The 18,492-nt window shown below is 32.1% G+C and overlaps 2 protein-coding genes across 3 annotated transcripts; both read right to left on the reverse strand.

The window, feature by feature from the left end:
* Positions 1-4,061: 4,061 nt before the first annotated feature.
* On the reverse strand, positions 4,062-10,471 carry LOC141667888 (nuclear transport factor 2-like). The gene is made up of 10 exons (XM_074474530.1): positions 10,318-10,471; positions 10,057-10,116; positions 7,698-7,936; positions 6,946-7,246; positions 6,677-6,858; positions 6,440-6,590; positions 6,221-6,342; positions 6,000-6,062; positions 5,571-5,634; positions 4,062-4,576 (listed from the first exon to the last, which is right to left on the reverse strand). The coding sequence occupies exons 2-10, from the start codon at positions 10,061-10,063 to the stop codon at positions 4,371-4,373; spliced, it is 1,335 nt and encodes a 444-aa protein (XP_074330631.1). The 5' UTR covers positions 10,064-10,116; positions 10,318-10,471; the 3' UTR covers positions 4,062-4,370.
* Positions 10,472-11,727: 1,256 nt separating this feature from the next.
* On the reverse strand, positions 11,728-17,783 carry LOC141667445 (nuclear transport factor 2-like). Of its 2 annotated transcripts, XM_074473944.1 has the most exons (10): positions 17,680-17,783; positions 17,446-17,495; positions 15,203-15,441; positions 14,418-14,721; positions 14,150-14,331; positions 13,917-14,064; positions 13,704-13,825; positions 13,479-13,541; positions 13,076-13,139; positions 11,728-12,149 (listed from the first exon to the last, which is right to left on the reverse strand). In XM_074473944.1, exons 2-10 carry the CDS (start codon positions 17,450-17,452, stop codon positions 11,944-11,946), a joined length of 1,335 nt encoding a protein of 444 aa, XP_074330045.1. In that variant the 5' UTR covers positions 17,453-17,495; positions 17,680-17,783; the 3' UTR covers positions 11,728-11,943. The 2 variants fall into 2 exon arrangements, with proteins under 2 accessions (XP_074330045.1, XP_074330044.1); XM_074473943.1 differs by lacking the exon at positions 17,680-17,783 and having other exon boundaries at positions 17,446-17,612.
* Between the last annotated feature and the right edge of the window lie 709 nt (positions 17,784-18,492).

Genomic DNA, 18,492 nt, shown 5'->3' on the forward strand with positions numbered 1-18,492 from the left:
AAATTTTAAATTATTAAATCATAACTACTAACACGAATTAACTTATATTCTATGTACACTTTATTTTTTAATAGTTGATATTTCATCTATTAGCACAAATTAATTTTAATTCTATGTGGCCTTTGTTTTCTATTTATAATCTTTATTAATTTTTATTAATAAGTGAACCATATTTTATTGAAATGTAAAACTATAAAAATAATAAAATACCAAATTTTGGTACTCTCTAAATATATTATTTTTTAAAATTTTAAACTGTTAAATCACAACTACTAATCCTAAGTGTTAATTGACTTTTATTCTATAGACTTTGTGTTGTGTCCATCCAAATACTAATACTAATTGATTTTTATTCTATTTACACTTTATTTTCTATGCTCGTTATTAATGAGTCTAATATCATTTAAATGAAAAATAATACTACCAAACTACCTAAAATACATAAGTACCAAATTTTGATATTTATATTAATTAACCTTATTGTAAACTTGGGTTTAATTTCCCACAACAATGTATTTATTCAAAATTAATTTCACCATGGTTCGATTCCCTGCAATTACATAAGATTTATTTATAATATAATTTTTAAGATTTTACTTGATTTTAATTTGATACGACTATACAATTAAATAATATTTAATTATTTAATTATTCATCATTTTTTGATTCCATACGGTTATGTACTTATACAAGGTTTATTTATAATATATCTTATATAATTTAACTTGAAATTAATTATTATGAATACGTAAAATTAAATAATATTTAATTATTATCGATTTTTCTATGTTGTGTCCATGGGCATTAGACCTGGTAAAATGGGACTGGATCCGAAAAACCGAACCGAAATCTTTGGATCCGAGACCCGATCCGATATCCGAATTATATAATCCGATATTTATCCGAAAACTAAATTACACCGATCCGAAAATTACCCGAATCGGAAATTTAACCAAAAATGATCTGAAATACTATATCCGATTATAAATTGGAACCGAGCAAAATCGATTCATATAATATCAGAACCGAAAATGATCCGAAATAAGCAAAATTCATACTTAAATGTATCTTATATTAATGATAATTTAATTATTTAATTATAAATTAATGTAAAAGTATATTATATTATATTAAAAGTACTATGTTTAATAAAAATATATTTTTTTAAGTCTCAAAATATGAAAAAATAAATAAGTTATAATCCGAAATATCCGAACCGAATTTAATCCGAACTGATTTTTTTTCTGAATTTTATCCGAATTTCATCCGCTTTTAATCCGAATTAGATCCGAACCGAATTACAACCGATCCGATCCGAATGACCTCTAATTATATCATAATCCGAAAGTGGAATCGATCCGAAATAGATCCGATCCGAAACCTATCGGGTTATCGGATTTTTCAGGTCTTTGGGCATGTACAAACTTTGCCTTGTTTTGATTGATAAACACTTGAAACTTATAAGTTTTAGCCTTAACATGTGCACATTAGAAATTATTATACACTTTTGATAGTATTTATTTCCGATTTCATCATTTTTTGATTTCATACAATTATATACTTATACAAGATTTATTTATAATATATTTTAAATAATTATACTTGGATTTAACTTTTATAATTAAGTGTAATTAAATAATATTTATTACCCCCTCCGTCCCTCTCATTTGTTATCGTTTTTAATTTTTAAGAGAGTGTCCATCACGCATTTTAAGATGAATAGAAAGTATAGTTATATATATATATTTTAAAATTTTATTTTTCAAAATAAAATTTTAAATATTTTACAGAAAAAGAAAATTTTTCAAAAAAAATATAGAAATATATTTTATATTTATCTTAAAATACATGCCCCACAAACCATAACAATTGGTAGGAACCTAGGTAGTATTTATATTTATATAGCTTGTCCTTCACACAGATTATTAACTAGTATTAAATTATTATGAAAATATGCTATATTTGCGTGACCAAAAGAAAAGCAGATGAGCTCACAATATAAGTCTTGCTCCGGCTCCCCACCTGAGCAAAGATATTGTGGAAGACTTCCAGGGTAAGAAGATTTGTTCAGAACTATGATGACTTTTTGCTGCTTTACTCAGCAGCCTGCAGGGCAGCCATATTAGACTTATATTATACTACTATCTTGGGGGGAGCCAACACATATTACAAAAGAAATCAAAATTTTTATTACTATATGATAAATGCTCTCAAGATACCCATCTCAGTTCTCTTAATGTGAGTGGATAAGGTAGAATCCATGTTGGTATAACTTATAAGCCTATAGTATAGAAGAAATTGAGTAAGATTGACTGTGCGCGCATCTGTATCATTGAATTCACTTGTTCTATGGCAACTCAGACTCTTAGTTGTAACAAACGAGGATGGGGATGGAAAATATTTAAAATTTTAAAAGCATATTTTTATTATATACATGAAGGAAAAAAGAAATCTTTTATAAAATATAGACATATAATAAATTTTAGTCACATATTTTTAATTTTATTATAAAAGAGCACTTGAAAAATAAAATAATTTTCGTACTTAACTGTACCAACCTAAACACAATCAATTTCTTATTTTTTTAAATTTATTAACATCAGACACAATTTTTTTTTAACTTAAAGTTTTATATATCTCAGGCAATTGAATTTTATAAATTGTTCAACTGATACGTACTGGTTGGCCGCAACAAAAATACAGGATCAGGGGATGGATGAATCTTATAGTATGAAACAAGCAAGACAAATGACTCAAATAATCGTATGTCTCCTGCTGTTTCCTTATTTTATATCTCATGCATACTAACAATACATGTTTCATTTTCTATGTTTAGTTTCTTTAGCACACTTTGCATGAAATCCACTTATGTCACAATCTCTTAAAACTTATACTAGATCTACATTGCCAAAAAACATTTTGCAGATGCGATTGAGTAAAAATTACACCATCAGCCTCAGACTTTTATAGCGTGTTGCACAGATTGCAGGGCTCCAATTTTTAATTTTATTTATTTGGACAAAAGTTACTTTCTCGTAAATAATTAGTATATCAAAATGCAATTTCAGTACAATAGCACTATGGGAGGGTTTTTCTTTCATTTCATAAATTTATTATCTAACCGAAAAACAAAAATAATGTAATAATGTTTCCGAAAATTTAAACAAAAAAAGTCTTGAGGTCAAAAGAAAATACCCAAATAAATGTGTCTGACCAAAAGATTTCCTTTTGTTAGTTTTTACGTTATTTATTTTTAATTTCGTTTTAATACATTTATTTTATTTGGGAATTATCGTCCTCATCATTTATTTACGTAAATATTACTTTAAATTTCTCTTAAATGATATATAAAAAGTTTGTATTGAATTTTTGAGCTCAAGTTCTAACTAAACTAAATTAATTTGACAGAGAGATGCGACGCCTACCCATCATGTTTGAATTTGTAATGTCTTCTTTGTAATGATAATTGATATGTAAATAGTCTGTCTTATGCTTTGAGGGCAATTCGAGTAGAAGTTCATGGGCTCAATTGTGACTGCCCTTTTTTCAAATCCATTCCACTAAAGAAATTCCTGAAATCATTTATCTAATCCTTTCTGGGGGTCACAGATTCAAGTTTCCGGGTGAGGAAAAGAGAGTGTTGTACCTATTAAACACTGCTGCTATTTCACTGCCTTAACTATCAAACCTATGCGGCATTTCTAGTATATGCAGTGCACAATGCCACTCTTCAAAAAAACAGTAGGCTCATCCGAACGGATGTAGTTAAAAGATTCGTCTGCTATCTTAATACCCGAATTCTTCACTGTCAAACTGTGCTAAATTTCAAATTTGTATCGGATTTGCTCCAATGTAATACATTCAAGGCCGATACAAATGTTCTGCATATATACTAACAGAAACCCCACGTAACTACTCAATAAGTGATAACAAGCACTGTTATGTTGCATATACACTCCTTCAGTGAGCCATTCCAGACCGAAGCTGGATAATCTTACCTATCACGGAGCATTGGGCATGACCAAAACGGGAGTGCTTTAAGCAATAAAAAAGAAAAAAAGGAATAATCAAAATATCAATTAACCAAAACATCTTTCAGTTGGCAAATTTAATTTTTAAAAACAGGCTTTCTTTAAAGCCTTACACGTCTCATGACAATATGATCGAGCATGTATCAGTCTGTTGCTGTATGTTCGATTATATTGTAAAGCAAGAGGTTGGGGCTGATTCTCTATACCTGTGCTATGCCATAATGCTACATATAACATTATTTCCCAGAGATGGTATATCGTTTGTGAAACTCAAAATAAATATTGAAGCAGCATATAGATCTTCATGCTTGAACTACCTCAGGCTTGCACATTCTTCTGCTAGACACGGATGGTTAAACCACCAGTACGCCTCGTGGCGCCTGAGGAGCCACCGTGACCTTGTACTTGAGTGGAGCTCCTCCACTTTGATCCTTGAGGCTCACCTTCATTTCTGCTACCATGGCCTTCAGCAACACGCCCCCCAGATTTTTCATTGTGGTATACACCCCTTCCGTGTGTAGACGACCTACCATGGTTACTCCCCCCTGCATTGGAATATAATCATTCATCTATTAACATGATATTAATATACCAATTCAATTTGTAAAATACTTTTTCTTGTTTTATGACTAATTGAATTATGTTAGCAGGCTGGGAGAAGGGGACTAAGTGTGCATTTTGTTCTTCTAGTGTGTCAAAGTGTGCACATTATTCTTATCTCAAAAGTCAAGCAGCACATCAGTTTATCCTGCATTGCCACACATCACCACAAAATTGAGACGCGTTTTGTGGTTGGAATGCTTATATGCATATAAATTTTATTTATGTATATGTGTTCGGTTACCTGACCTGAACTGACTTCACCCCTCACACTCAATTACACTATTTTGAGTTCTTTATCTAACAGACCACCGTAAGGCTTAAACTTTGAAGCGATGTGCGTCCATGTTAAGTAATACTTTATATAAATTATAAATCAATATTAATTTCTTAATTAGTAGGTTAAACCTTTAAAACACATTTCTAATGAAATACTTTTTAACATATATATCAAACGCAAATCAAAAGGAAATATATAAGTGATGTAAGATTTTATTACCTTAAATAGTTCTTTCATGAACCTTTGTTTTAATTTTTCTATATATAGACCAAGATTCATAAACGTAGTCTAGGATTCTCATCATTAAAATGATGACTGTAATTAATGTCCAAACAACAAGCAAACGGCTGCGGGAAAAAGAAAAGGCACGCGCTCAGTGCTAAGTGCCCTTTTCCAGTACCCCGTTTCCATGCATGCTGGAGTAAATTAGTAATCATATATAGTGTCACTTGTAACTAAATACAGATGTTGAAATGAATTTTTATATACCCTTTCAGAATAGGAGATTAGAAGCATTTACTTGACGATGTGTAAAAGAAAAACATTCATAAAAATAAATAGAAAAAGTACCATAAACCAAATGACGAATTTTTTATATAGCCTGGTGTTAACAATTACGAAGTGAACTTAATAAATATGGTATTTTCTTATCTGGTCACCTTGATTAGAAGACCGTTTGTATTGTACTTCATAATTCTTTTCCCCGATCAAAATTTCACCACCCTGCAGTTTAACCATGTAGGAGTGTAAACTTGTAAGAAAAGGGACAGTGTGTGAAAAAAACCCAGAGGCAACATATAGGATATAGAATGTGACAGAGCTTAAGAAATCACTATTAACTGATGTAACATTAACATTTATATAAACATGTGATCAAAAATAAAACAAATGTCTCGAATGATATCTTTATTTTTTTTTACTTAGCTAGAATTGATCAATATACAGATCACAACCTCAGAAAAGTTGATTCAGGAAACCAGCTAGAAAGTCCATAATCAATCCTTAAATTAGTGAAAGAGCTCAGCTACTAAACTACAGCCAACAAAATGATTACTAAGGGGAAACATATTGTAAATTAAACTTTGTACCTCTACAGCCCTGCTGGCAGATTTGGAAGACTCAAACTCCACAAATGCATACCTATATCCATCCTACACAAAAAAAAATTCAAATTTGTTAATTTTGATAAAGTGACATATGTTTTTATTGGAAACTAAAACACTGTGACAGTTTAGTGTCAGGCCCGTGAACGGAAACTAGAACAATGTGATTTTGAGAGTATAGTGTCATGCATGTGAACTCATTATACCTCTAGATATTCTCTGATTTGGATACCCCTTTGTTTGACAACACCAAATTTCTGGACCACTTTCAAAATGGCTTCTTGTGTGACATCAGGAGCCAAATCCTTGATATGAATCCCCGTGGGTGCTTCATGCACAAATGAAAGGTATTAGGAGAAAATATTATGTCAAGAAATTACTATCAGGATTAAAATTTCACTGAAACCTTAAATAACTCAAACTACCTTCGGCACTTGGGACACCAATTATGCCTGAAGCACCACTGGTAGGAGGTACTGATGCTTTGAAAGGGGCCTGGAGTGCAGCTTTTGGCAAGACTGTGACAGGAGGCGAAAGTACTTTGGCAGATGCTGATAAAGAAACTTCTTTTGCCAACTACGTATCCAATAGAAGATTAGTAATAGAAGGTACTTAATATAAATGTTCTGTGTAAAGTAGAAAAATTCGAAGAATGTACGCACAATTGATGCATAAGATATCTTCTTAAGGTCGTCATCTTGAGCCTTTTCAATAGGTTCTGTAACAGAGATTTCACTTTTCGCCTTTATAGTAGCAGGAGTGCCAACTTTCTTTAAAATTTCATAAGCCTCCATTGGAGTTGGGTTAACTACAGAGATTCTCTCTTCCTCGTTGATAGGAACCTCTGAAGAGAAAGGTTATTGATTGAGCTTTATGACATATTTAAAAAAATAAAAACATGTATTATTTGATCAGATAATCTTAAACATACCGGACTCTTCAAGTGATAAATTAGTTAGAGAATCTGGGACTCCCTTAGGAACTGACAATGTTTCTGTAGGTTCATTGGCATCCAAAAACATCACAAAGTCATTATGCACATAAAAGCCACCAATTTCTTGTGGCGCCAAAAAGAACGTCTGTGCAAAGGTCCTCCTAGTGCCATCCTTCTCAGACAAACTTCCAGTAACTCCAACAATTACCGAACCCATTATGGAGTCTTGGGCGTGCACAGATTGCATATCAGGGTCCCACTCCTTGTACGTGGAGGACAAGATGGCATCATTAATTTCCTGAAATAAGATATAATATTTGCAACTTTGCATGATTAAAATAAAAGATAAAGAATGTAGGACTCTATGCTGAACTAAAACGAGGCACCCTTCAAACTAATAAAAAGGCAAGTGTCCACATAAAAGAAGTGACAAAACTCGTGCATCCAATTACTTTCAACTTTGTCCATATTTTATGTCTTTTGTTAAATTATGCTTAGGATATTAGTCATTATATTTGTATAACTGTTTGATTTAAGAAATAGAACACAACAACTATATATACTCTGTACATGCGTACGAGCATTATGCGTGCAAAAATACAAGCAGTTACATGTTCACAGATTTAAATTCTATCAAGTAAAGATTAGAACTAAGATAGAATTGGACAAGGATTATAGCTGGTGTGTTATATTCAAAGAGTAAAAGGAAATATTTCATCATTATATAAAAAGGAGCATTTAAAACTCACTTGTACTGTACTCGCTGACAGCATCATACCCTCAGATCCTGGACGAGCCATGCTGCTAGCATCTTTGTAGAACTTATGGACATCCTGAGGAGATACACGAAGAATATAATAGTACTGCAGCACAAAAGCATCCGCTACGTCTTTAGCGGACAATTCTGGAAGTGGCTGAGATACTTCTGGAAGCACTTCATGTTTAGCAGACAATTCTGGCGATTCTAAAGTTGCTTCTCTTTTCATCCCTAAAAAATTGTTAACAAAAGCATCTTGTAAGAATATAGGTTTGAGTCCCGGTCTCCATAACATTTATAAACAAGATAGCAATATATCATTACATTCTTATGGGTCAGAAACAGGAAACAGAAATGGAAAATGTTATTTTTCGTTTTATCCTTTATTCTTAAAACTATCATAGTAAATAACTCACAAAAAAATGTGTGATAGAAAGGAAAGTAACACATTGAGTTCCGCAGTTGCATAATCTTGAATATTTCAAGCCTATTCTAAAATGAACACACAAATCTTGAAACATGCACACAAAATTAGAAGTGTAAGTTGTAAGAGCAAGCATAAAAATAAAATACAGAGACCATCAACCTTCAGTCCAACAAAAATTTAGCAAAGAATTTGAACACCAAAAAGAAAAGAATCATGTAGAAAAGCATAATACATTTGTGAAGCTCAGTTGCACCACATTATTGCTTAATGTGGATACAAGTGTTTAAGTAGGAAGATCTAATTGTCGCAACTGTGTTGCTACTTCAATAGGTGTCAAAACAACACATACGTCTAAACCAAGAAAAGCATGAGATGCATAAAACTAGGTAAGCCATTACTGGTATGAATCCAGAGAGTAGCTTTCTATAGTGTGCAACTATAAAATGTTGTACATTGGTGGGAAAAAATCAACCAACCTTGCATATTACAATGAAAATTTAAGCAGATGTATGTGCATAACTGGGTCCTTGATAGGAAACTAACAAAAAATCCATATGTTAAAGTTCCTTTTCTACGAGATACATCTCTTTGCTGGCCTATACTGTGCATGTATATAGACATAGAATGGTACAACTGAGAGGCACTTCAGTCATACAAGCAAATAACAAAGACAGGCCAGGGAAAGAAGTAGCCTCAACTCAACACATTTGAAAATAAGTAAAACTTGTGAAACTTTTTGTGTGTGCAATAACTTCGTTTCTTTGCTTGTATAAGGTTCGTCTATATCCTAACTTGCCATATTTATCCACCCGTTTCTAATAGCGTGATACACTGAATATCTTCTACAAAAGAAATCAACTGACTTACATATATAAAAGGTATAATATTAAAGTACTACTGATGCCCAATATACTTAATTCTTTATGAAAGATACAATCGAACCACAACATTCTTCTTGAAACAAATTTCTGCAATACAATCTACCTAATTCTCTCTCTACATATAACCATCAGTTCAATTAAGAAAATATATAATCAATATAAAAGTTCCAAAATCCTGCGTTGATGCACAGAAATAAGCACACTCAAACTGACCTACACTTGCACAGGTTAATATAACTCACTGATTCGATGAATCAGTAAAATTAAACAAGTTATATTAATAAAATATGAATAGCAAGAAGATCAAAGAACAAAAAACCGTAACCAAATAAGAAGAATAGGTAAATTGAGCAGTTGAGAGTTTGACATAATCTATCAGCAGAAAGATGAATCCTTTAAACGAAATATATAGTTAAGAAACATATACAAGAAAAGAAGATAATTAACGAAGATTTTATACCAAACATAATACACTCAAAATAATTATGTACTCTATCTGTTTTCTACTGATACAGCAAAGATTTTAGATTATTTTTCTGCGTATGATATTCAAAATTATGCGTCAACGTACACAAACATGCACACTCATACAATCCTACACTTGCGCACATTAATATAACTAATCGGTACGATTAATCAGTGATATCAAACAAGTTTCCTAATACTCGTACAATCCTACACTTGCACACATTTACATTTAATTGGTCAATCAGTTGTTTGATAAGTCAGTCATAAACAAGATTTTTGAGACTTGATGTCAAGTAACAAGAACTAAACACTAAAAACACAATCAATCAACCAAACAAGAGAAGACCAACAAGATGAATGTATACCAAACTCGTCAACAGAGATACACACACCGATTCTATACTTTAAACATATATAATAAAGAAGATAATCAAGATCAATAGAAATATGGATGTAATTTGTCTCCAGGCTAAAATTGCACATCATGTAGCATAAACAGTAAAAAACACCAATAATCAAAACCAAAATCAGAAACAAATCACAAAATTCTGTAAAGAAAATAATAGAACATTTACCATCCATGATCTAGAAACTTCTTGATATGCTCAAATATCGAAACCCCTGAAATCAAAAGCCTGGAGAAAAAGATACGATCAGAACATTAAAACAGTAAAAATGCATGTTAAAATCCAAACACCGGTAAAAAAAGAAAAAAAAACAATCTACAGATAAAAAAATCATAATCATGTGCACAAAATAGAAACAAGAAATGAAAGAAAGATGTACATAAAAATAAAAGGGAACAGAGGACTAAAAAAAGGTGACTAGAAATGTACCTGAGTTGACAGACAAACAAAACTCACTCAATTGGGGACCAGACGGCTGATTAAGGGGGTACGAGGAAAAATAGGTCTTATTTTATTACTCGAATTTATAGTGTCCACGGGACGACAGGAGCGTCCGTGTGTGTAATAAAGCCCCAACAAAGGGCTTAGATGGAGACTTTAATCAACGGTGTAGATGTATGGACTACTCTGTGTCCAATTTTATTGTTTTTTTTAAGTGAACCAATTGTGCACTCTGGTGTATATAATAAGTACATATTATAATTTGTAATTAAATCTTTTTTCTAAACTAATTTCGTCCTGAGTTCTTATCAATTTTTTGCTTAATCCAAAATATCAATGATATATACGGTAATTATCAAATATACTCATATTTTCAAATTTATTTTAAAAAAACGGTGAAAGTTGGATATGAGCTTTCAGCGATATTACAGTTAAATTTATGTTTATAAATGTTGCATTTCATGCTAGATAACTTGGTATTTTTAAAAAAAAACTATCTTACCTATTATTTCTCATTGATTTCATTTTTGAATCGATATTCAACAAAAGGAAATTGCGTTGGTAAAATTTTAAATTATTACACCGTTCTATCGTTATTAATTATCCGATCTTGATTTTGTTTGAATTTTCAGGATTTTTTTCTTCAATTTTCTGAATTTTATAAAAAAAATTATCTTATTTTTTTTGAAAATATTTGTGTGTCTTAAATTAAAGGAGTTACTTCCTTAATATATTTTGATACAATTTATCAATAAACATTAAAAATTATGGAAACATTGTCAATAGCAAGGATTTATTTTATTTTATTTTGATAATTTTTGTTGCTTGTCCAAGATCTAAAATAAAAGACACTTTTTAATCCATTAACATAGTTATCGTAATTTTATTTATGATGAATAACAGGATAAGAGGCTATATTGGAAAAGAGTCAGACTGCTACATTCATATTGGACATTCAGATCACTCCTGCCATTTACTCTAATATTTGCACAATGCCACTGCTAAAAAACACCAGGCTCATCCAACCTGTTTTATACTTCACCTGACAAGTACTGAAAAAACTATACTGGAGAAATTTCAGATGAAACTGAAACAAATTTCTCTGCCTTCTTGATAGCTGAGTTCATAATTGTGAAGCTGTGCTAAATTTGTATTACACTTGCTCTCCGATGTAATGCCTTCAAGTCAGATACAAATATTATGCATATATGCCAACAGAACCACCACAGAACTCACTCAAGAAGTGATCACAACCACTATAGTGCTGCATACACACTCCTTCAGTGAACCATCTAGAACTAAGTACAATCTTCTCTACGGAGAATTGTGCATTGCCAAAAGGGAATGCTTTATGCAACATATAAAACGAAGATTAAGAAAAGTATCAGTCAAAAGAAAGCTCGGAAACAGGTTTTAGTTCAGCAATTTTTGAGTTTAAAAATAGGCTTTCTTTAAAGCCTTGAACATCTCATCATAATATGAGAATGTACGCAATATGCTGTTTGTCTATATTTGTGCTATGCTTTAAATGTTACAAAATAAAATCATTTCCCAGATAAGGTATGCTCTTCATGCTTGAACTACCTCAGGGCCTCAGGCTTGCATATTCTTCGGCTACACACGGATAGTAGAACCACCATCACGCCTTGCGGTGCCTGAGGAGCCACCACGGCCCTGTACTTGCGTTGAGCTCCTCCAGTTTGATCCTTGAGGCTCACCATCATTTCTGATGCCACGGCCTTCAGAAACAGGCCCCCCAGATTTGTTGTTGCGGTATACACCCCTTCCATGTGTGGAGGACCTACCATAATTGCTTCCCCCTGCATTGGAATATAATCATTCAACTCTTAGTATGAGATTAATATACTGAGTGTGCACCTTTTGTTCTAATGTATTAAATCTTTTGTTCTAATGTATTAAAGAGGGCACATTATGCTGGAGTCGAAATTTTGCCTAGAAGCTACAAAAACATCAATATATACCACATTGCCACACATCACCACAAAATTGGGACGTGTTTTGTGGTCGAATTGCTTATATATGTATTTATTTGTTTATGTATACATGTTCCGGTTACCTGAACTAAACTGTCTTCACCTCTCACGCTCAATTACACTTTTCTGAGTTCTCTATTTAACGGACTACAGTAAGTCGTAAACTTTAAAGCGATGTGCATATATGTATGTTTATATATTTGTTTATGTATAAATATTTTATATATTTCATATTAAGTTTTTATTGGTAGTTTAAACCTTACACAATTTTGACGAAATAATTATAAACATAAATATACAATGCAAATTAAATAGAAAAAACACAAGCGATCTAAGATTTTATTACCTTAAATAGTTCTTTCATAAACCTTCATTAATATATTTCTAAATATAGATGATTCATAAACATTGTCTGGGATTCTCATCAGAACCGCTACAAGAAAAGAAAAGGCATGCACACAGTGCTGAGCGCCCTTTCCACTAAAGGGTTTATATGCATGCTAGAGTAAGTTTGTAATCATTTATATCAATATATCATCGCTCATAATTTTTCTATGTAGAGATGTTAAAATTTTATTTTATATACCCTTACGAAGTAGAGATTAGAAACATTTACTTGACCATGTGTAAAAGAAAAACAAGCATATAAGACAAAAAAAGTACCATGAACCAAATAACGATGTTCTTGGATAGTCAGGAGATAACAATTACAAAGTAAACTTAATAACCGTGGCATATTATTATCTTATCACCTTGATTGGAAGACCGTTTGTATTGCACTTCATAATTCCTTCCCCCAATCGAAATTTCACCACCCTGCAATATAACCACGCGGGAGCTAAACTTGTGTGAAAAAAACAAAGGCAACATTTAGGATATAGAATGTGATATAGACATAGAGCTCAAGCAATCATTATTAATTGATGTAACGTAAAAATATATTTAGAAAAGATTACAAATGTCTCGATTCATATGTTTATGTTATTCTACTTAACTAGACTTTTCAATATAAGAATCACAATCTCGGAAAGAATTATGCGGTAAACAAACTACAAAGTTGATAATCAATCCTTAAATCTGTGAGAGAGCTTAGATATTAAACTAAAACAACAAAGTGTTAACAAAATAGAATTAAATGGTAATCGAACATTGTACCTCTACAGCACTGCTGGCAGCTTTGGGAGACTCAAAGTCAACAAATGCATACCGATATCCATCCTTCACAAAATATTCAATATCAAGCTTGTAAATATTGATATAGAGACTATGATTTAATTGGAAACTAGAACACAATGACTGTGACAGTATAGAGCCATGTACATGAACGGAAACATGAAGACAGTGACTGTGACCGTTATTATACACGTGAACCCGTTATACCTCGGGATATTCTCTGATTTGGACACCCCTTAGTTTGACAATACCATATTTCTGGACCACTTTCAATAGGGCATCTTGCGTGACATCAGGAGCCAAATCCTTGATATGAATCCTCGTGGCCGCTTCATATACAAGGAAAGGTATAAGGAACAATTACTAAGTCAAAAAATTACTATAAGGCATAAATTTCACTGACAAAACAACTCAAACTACCTTCGGCACTTGAGCCACCATTTACGCCTGAAGCACCCTTGGTAGGAGGCACTAGTGCTTTGGAAGGGGCCGTTAGTGAAGCTTTTGGCAAGACTGTGACAACAGGCAGTACTTGGGCAGACGTTGCCAAAGAAACTTCTTTAGCCAACTACATATTCAATACAAGATTAGTAATAGAAAATTAAAAAATAAATGTTCTGTGTATATTTTGAAAATTGGAAGAATGTACACACAATTGACGCATATGATATCTTTTTAAGGACATCGTCTCGAGCATTTTCAACAGGTTTAGTAACTGAGATTTCACATTTCATCTTTAAACTAGCAGGAGTGCCAACTTTCTTTAGACTTTCAGAAGCCTCCTTTGGAGTTGGGCCAAAAGCAGAGATTATCTCTTCCTCTTTGCTAGGAACATCTAGAGAAAAGTTACCAATTCAGATTTATAACATATTTAAAAACATTAACAACATGAATCATTTCAACGGAAAATCTAATACATACCGGACTCTTTAAGTGATAAAGAAGTTGGAGAATCTGGGACTCCCGCAGGAACTGACAATGTTTCTGTAGGCAATTCATTGACATCCAAAAACATCACGAAGTCGTTATGCACGTAAAAGCCGCCAGTTTCTTGTGGCGCCAAAAAGAACGTTTGGGCAAAGGTCCTCTTAGTGCCATCCGTCTCGGACACACTTCCAATAACTCCAACAATTACCGAGCCCATCACAGAGACTTGGGCGTGCAGAGATTGCATATCAGGCTCCCACTCCTTATACGTGGAGGACAAGATGGCATCATTTATTTCCTGAAATAAAATATAATATTTGTAACTTTGCAGAATTAAAATAAAAGATGAAGAATGTAGGACTCGTTGCTAAATGAAGACGAGTCACCCTTTAACCAATGATAAGGCAAGTGTCAACATAAAAAAGAGACAAAAATGGTACAAGTAAGTAATTAACTACTGTCAACTCCGTCCTTTTATTATTTAACAGTTAATAAATAATGCTTATTAGGATCTTAGTCGGTTATGTATACATATTTGTTTGAGTAAGGAAATAGACATCATACTTTATGCATCACCTGTATTTTACTCTATGCATACATAACCACCTGTATTAAGTGCGCAAAATATATGCAGTTGCGTGTTACAAGTTTGAATTCTATCAAGTAAAAATAAGAACTAAAATATAAATTGGACTAGGATTATAGCTGGTGTATTATATGCAAAGATTAAAAGAAAATATTTTATCATAATATTAAAAAATAGCATACAACGAACTCACTTGCAGTGTACTCGCTGACAGCATCATACCCTCAGATCCTGGACGAGCCATGATGCTAGCATCTTTGTAGAACTTATGGACATTCTCAGGAGATACACGAAGAATGTGGAAGTATTGCATCACAAACGCATCCGCCACGTCTTTAGCAGACAATTCTGGCAAAAGCTGAGATACTTCTGGAGACACTTCCTGTTTAGCGGACAGTGCTGCCGATTCTAAAGCTGCTTCTGTTTTCATCTCTAAAAATTTATTAACAAAAGCATCTTGTAAGAATATAGGTTTTTCAGTTTTTATAACATTTACATCCAAGATAGCAATATATTAATACATACTAAAAATCAGAAACAGGAAATAGATTGATATAAAATATGTTCTTTGTTGACTTGTGCTTTATTCTCCAAACAATCATAGTAACTAACTCGCAAGAAATTGTGTCATAGAAGGAAAGTAAAAGATGGAGTTCCGCACTTGCACAATCCTAAATATTTCACTTAATAGAATTTAAGCCTATTCTAAAATGAACAGACAAATCTTGCGAAAATTCTGCACAGAAAATTAGAAGTGTAGGTTGTAAAAACAAGCATTAAATAATACACAGATACCATCAACCTTCTGTCCAACACAAATGAAGTAAAGAATTTGAAGACCAAAAAGAAAATAATCATGTGTGAAAACATGATACATTTGTCAAGTTTATTTTCATCATTTATTGCTTAATATGGATACAAGTAATTACGTAGGAAGATATAACTGTTACAACAGTGTTTACTACTTCAGTAACCACACATATGTCCTAACCAAGAAAAACAAGAGATGCATATATATAACTAGGTAAGACATTACTGGTGCGAATCCAAAGAGTAGCTTTCAATAGTATTCAATATAACATGTTGTGCATTGGTGGCAAAAAAGTAAACCAACATCGGAAATGATATGACAATGATAATTTAAGCAGATTAATGTGTATAACTGGGTCATTGACAGGAAACTAACAAAAGTCCCTATGTTATAGTTCCTTTTCTACAAGACACATCTCTCATGTGGATAGACATGGCGTGCAACAACTGAGAGGCACTTCATACAAACAAATAACAAAGACATGCCAGGGGGAAAAGGTGCCTCGGTTATTACTCAACAGATTTGAACACAAGTAAAACTTGTAAAACATTTTGTGTGGCAAGAAGATCAAACAGCAAAAACACCATAAATCAACCAAATAAGAAAAGGTCAAATGAGAACTTAATGTTGGACACAATATATCAACAAAAATATGAATCATCTACACCAATTACATACGCAAGAAACATTTTACAAGAAAAGAAGATAATTACCCAAGATTCCGTAGCAAATGTAATTTAAACAAAAAAATTATTACACTGGTACACAAAACCTTCCAAGAGCATTAACACAGGCATGCACACTCGTAAACTTGCTGACCAATCATTTCTATCAGTTGGTCAGAAAACAAGATTCATATGCCTTAAATTTGAGTGACACGGAGAATTAAACAAGAAAAACACAATCAATCAATTACCAAACAAGAGAAGGGCAACACAATAAAAATCAGGTATCGCAAATTCATCAACAAAGAAAAGAATTCTCTATGCATCGACGATTCGACGTACACAAACATACACACGCGTACAACCCTACATGTGCATTAATATAACTTATCAGTTCAATTAATCAGTAACATTAAACAAGTTTATAATACTAAAATCTGACAGGCAAACAAAAAAGGTAAAACGAGCAGTTGACGAGGACACAAGTTATCAAAAGAAACAAAAATTCCTCTACACAAATCATGTACTCAATAAAGATAAGCAAGAAAAGGGGATTATTAAGCAAGATTTCATTTCAAAAATCATACACACAGAATAATTATTATACTGGTTCACAAAAGCTTAACAAGATTTTTGTTACTTGAAGTAAAGTGACAAAAACTAGACAATACAAACACAATTAATCAACCAAACAAGAGAAGGGCAACAAGAAGACTGTTTCCAGACTCATCAACATAGATACAAAAAAAATATACAAAAAAGAAGATAATCAAGATCAATAGAAATATAAATATGAATATGAATTCTTTCAAAGTAAAATTGCATACCACATGGAACGTACACAGTAACAAACACACAAAAAAAAACTTAAGATCTCGAGCTAAAGATGTGATCTTTAATAAAAAAACAAAATCAGAAACAAATCAAAGAATTCTGTAAAGAAAAAAAAAGGGCACATACCATCCATGATTTAGCGACTTCTTGATATACTCGATCCGATATCGAAACCCCTGAAATCAAAAGCCCGGAGAAAAAAGATATGATCAGAACATTAAAACAGTATAAATGCATGTTAAAAATTCAAACACCGCTAAAATCAACCCCATGAAGAAAAAAAATCGTAGACAAAAAATCTACATGGCTGATGGACTAATTAAAAACAAACATGGACTCAAAAGGTGACCAGTAATGTACCGTAGTTGACCGACAGACAAACTCACTCAATTGGGACCAGACGGCTGATTACAAGGGTACGAGGAAAAATAGGTTTTTATTTATTTCTCGAATTTATAGTGTACAACGGAATAGAGATGCACACAAAATCTATTCGGGCTTTATCCCTTTTTTTAACCAACGGATCAGGTTGGGCTTTATTAAAAATTGGGTTGGGCCGTATAAAATTTACCCAAAAATATGATGCTCATTTTAGGCACACGGGCTAGGCCGGATCGATTGACCCGAATTGAATTAAAAAACTGAATTTTATATTCATATTTTTTTATTTCTATATTAAATACTAGTTTATATTTTTTGAATTAATTTATATATAAAAAATATGTATATTATGGTCAAGGAGATATAATAATTAAAATATCAAAACAAATATATTCTTTTATATTCTATTAACCTTTTTATTATAAATTTGTTTTCAAATTTTACGGTATGGTCCCGTTTTTCCGGGATAATTAGTGTGATATGCATCGTCTTTTATTTCAATGTACTCCTATCATTTTGAAGTTTCTACCTTGATTATATTATTAAATATTATAACAGTCTCACCTAATTTAGATAAGTATAAGAAGATTTTTAATGTTAACGTGCGAAACATTTTTTATAATTATAAAATTTGATTAAAAAATTTAGAACTGTATCATTATAATTGATTATCTAAAGAACCTAAAACACTAACTATCATAAATTATTGTACTAAATCAACAAAATCCAAGTACAACATACCTTCTTCTTCAAATAATATAATATAATTTTTAAAATTCATTAATTATATCG

This window comes from Apium graveolens, chromosome 6 (genome assembly GCF_009905375.1).
Source record: "Apium graveolens cultivar Ventura chromosome 6, ASM990537v1, whole genome shotgun sequence".
Taxonomy (NCBI): domain Eukaryota; kingdom Viridiplantae; phylum Streptophyta; class Magnoliopsida; order Apiales; family Apiaceae; genus Apium; species Apium graveolens.

Excerpts from the sequence above, each read along its gene's own strand:
- LOC141667888 (XM_074474530.1), bottom strand. Across the intron at positions 5,635-5,999 it reads CTGCCAGCAGGGCTGTAGAG|GGTGGTGAAATTTTGATCGG; the intron begins GTACAAAGTTTA and ends GTTAAACTGCAG. Across the intron at positions 4,577-5,570 it reads CAAACGGTCTTCTAATCAAG|GGGGGAGTAACCATGGTAGG; the intron begins GTGACCAGATAA and ends ATTCCAATGCAG.
- LOC141667445 (XM_074473944.1), bottom strand. Across the intron at positions 14,065-14,149 it reads AGATATCATATGCGTCAATT|TTGGCTAAAGAAGTTTCTTT; the intron begins GTGTGTACATTC and ends TTGAATATGTAG. Across the intron at positions 13,140-13,478 it reads CTGCCAGCAGTGCTGTAGAG|GGTGGTGAAATTTCGATTGG; the intron begins GTACAATGTTCG and ends GTTATATTGCAG.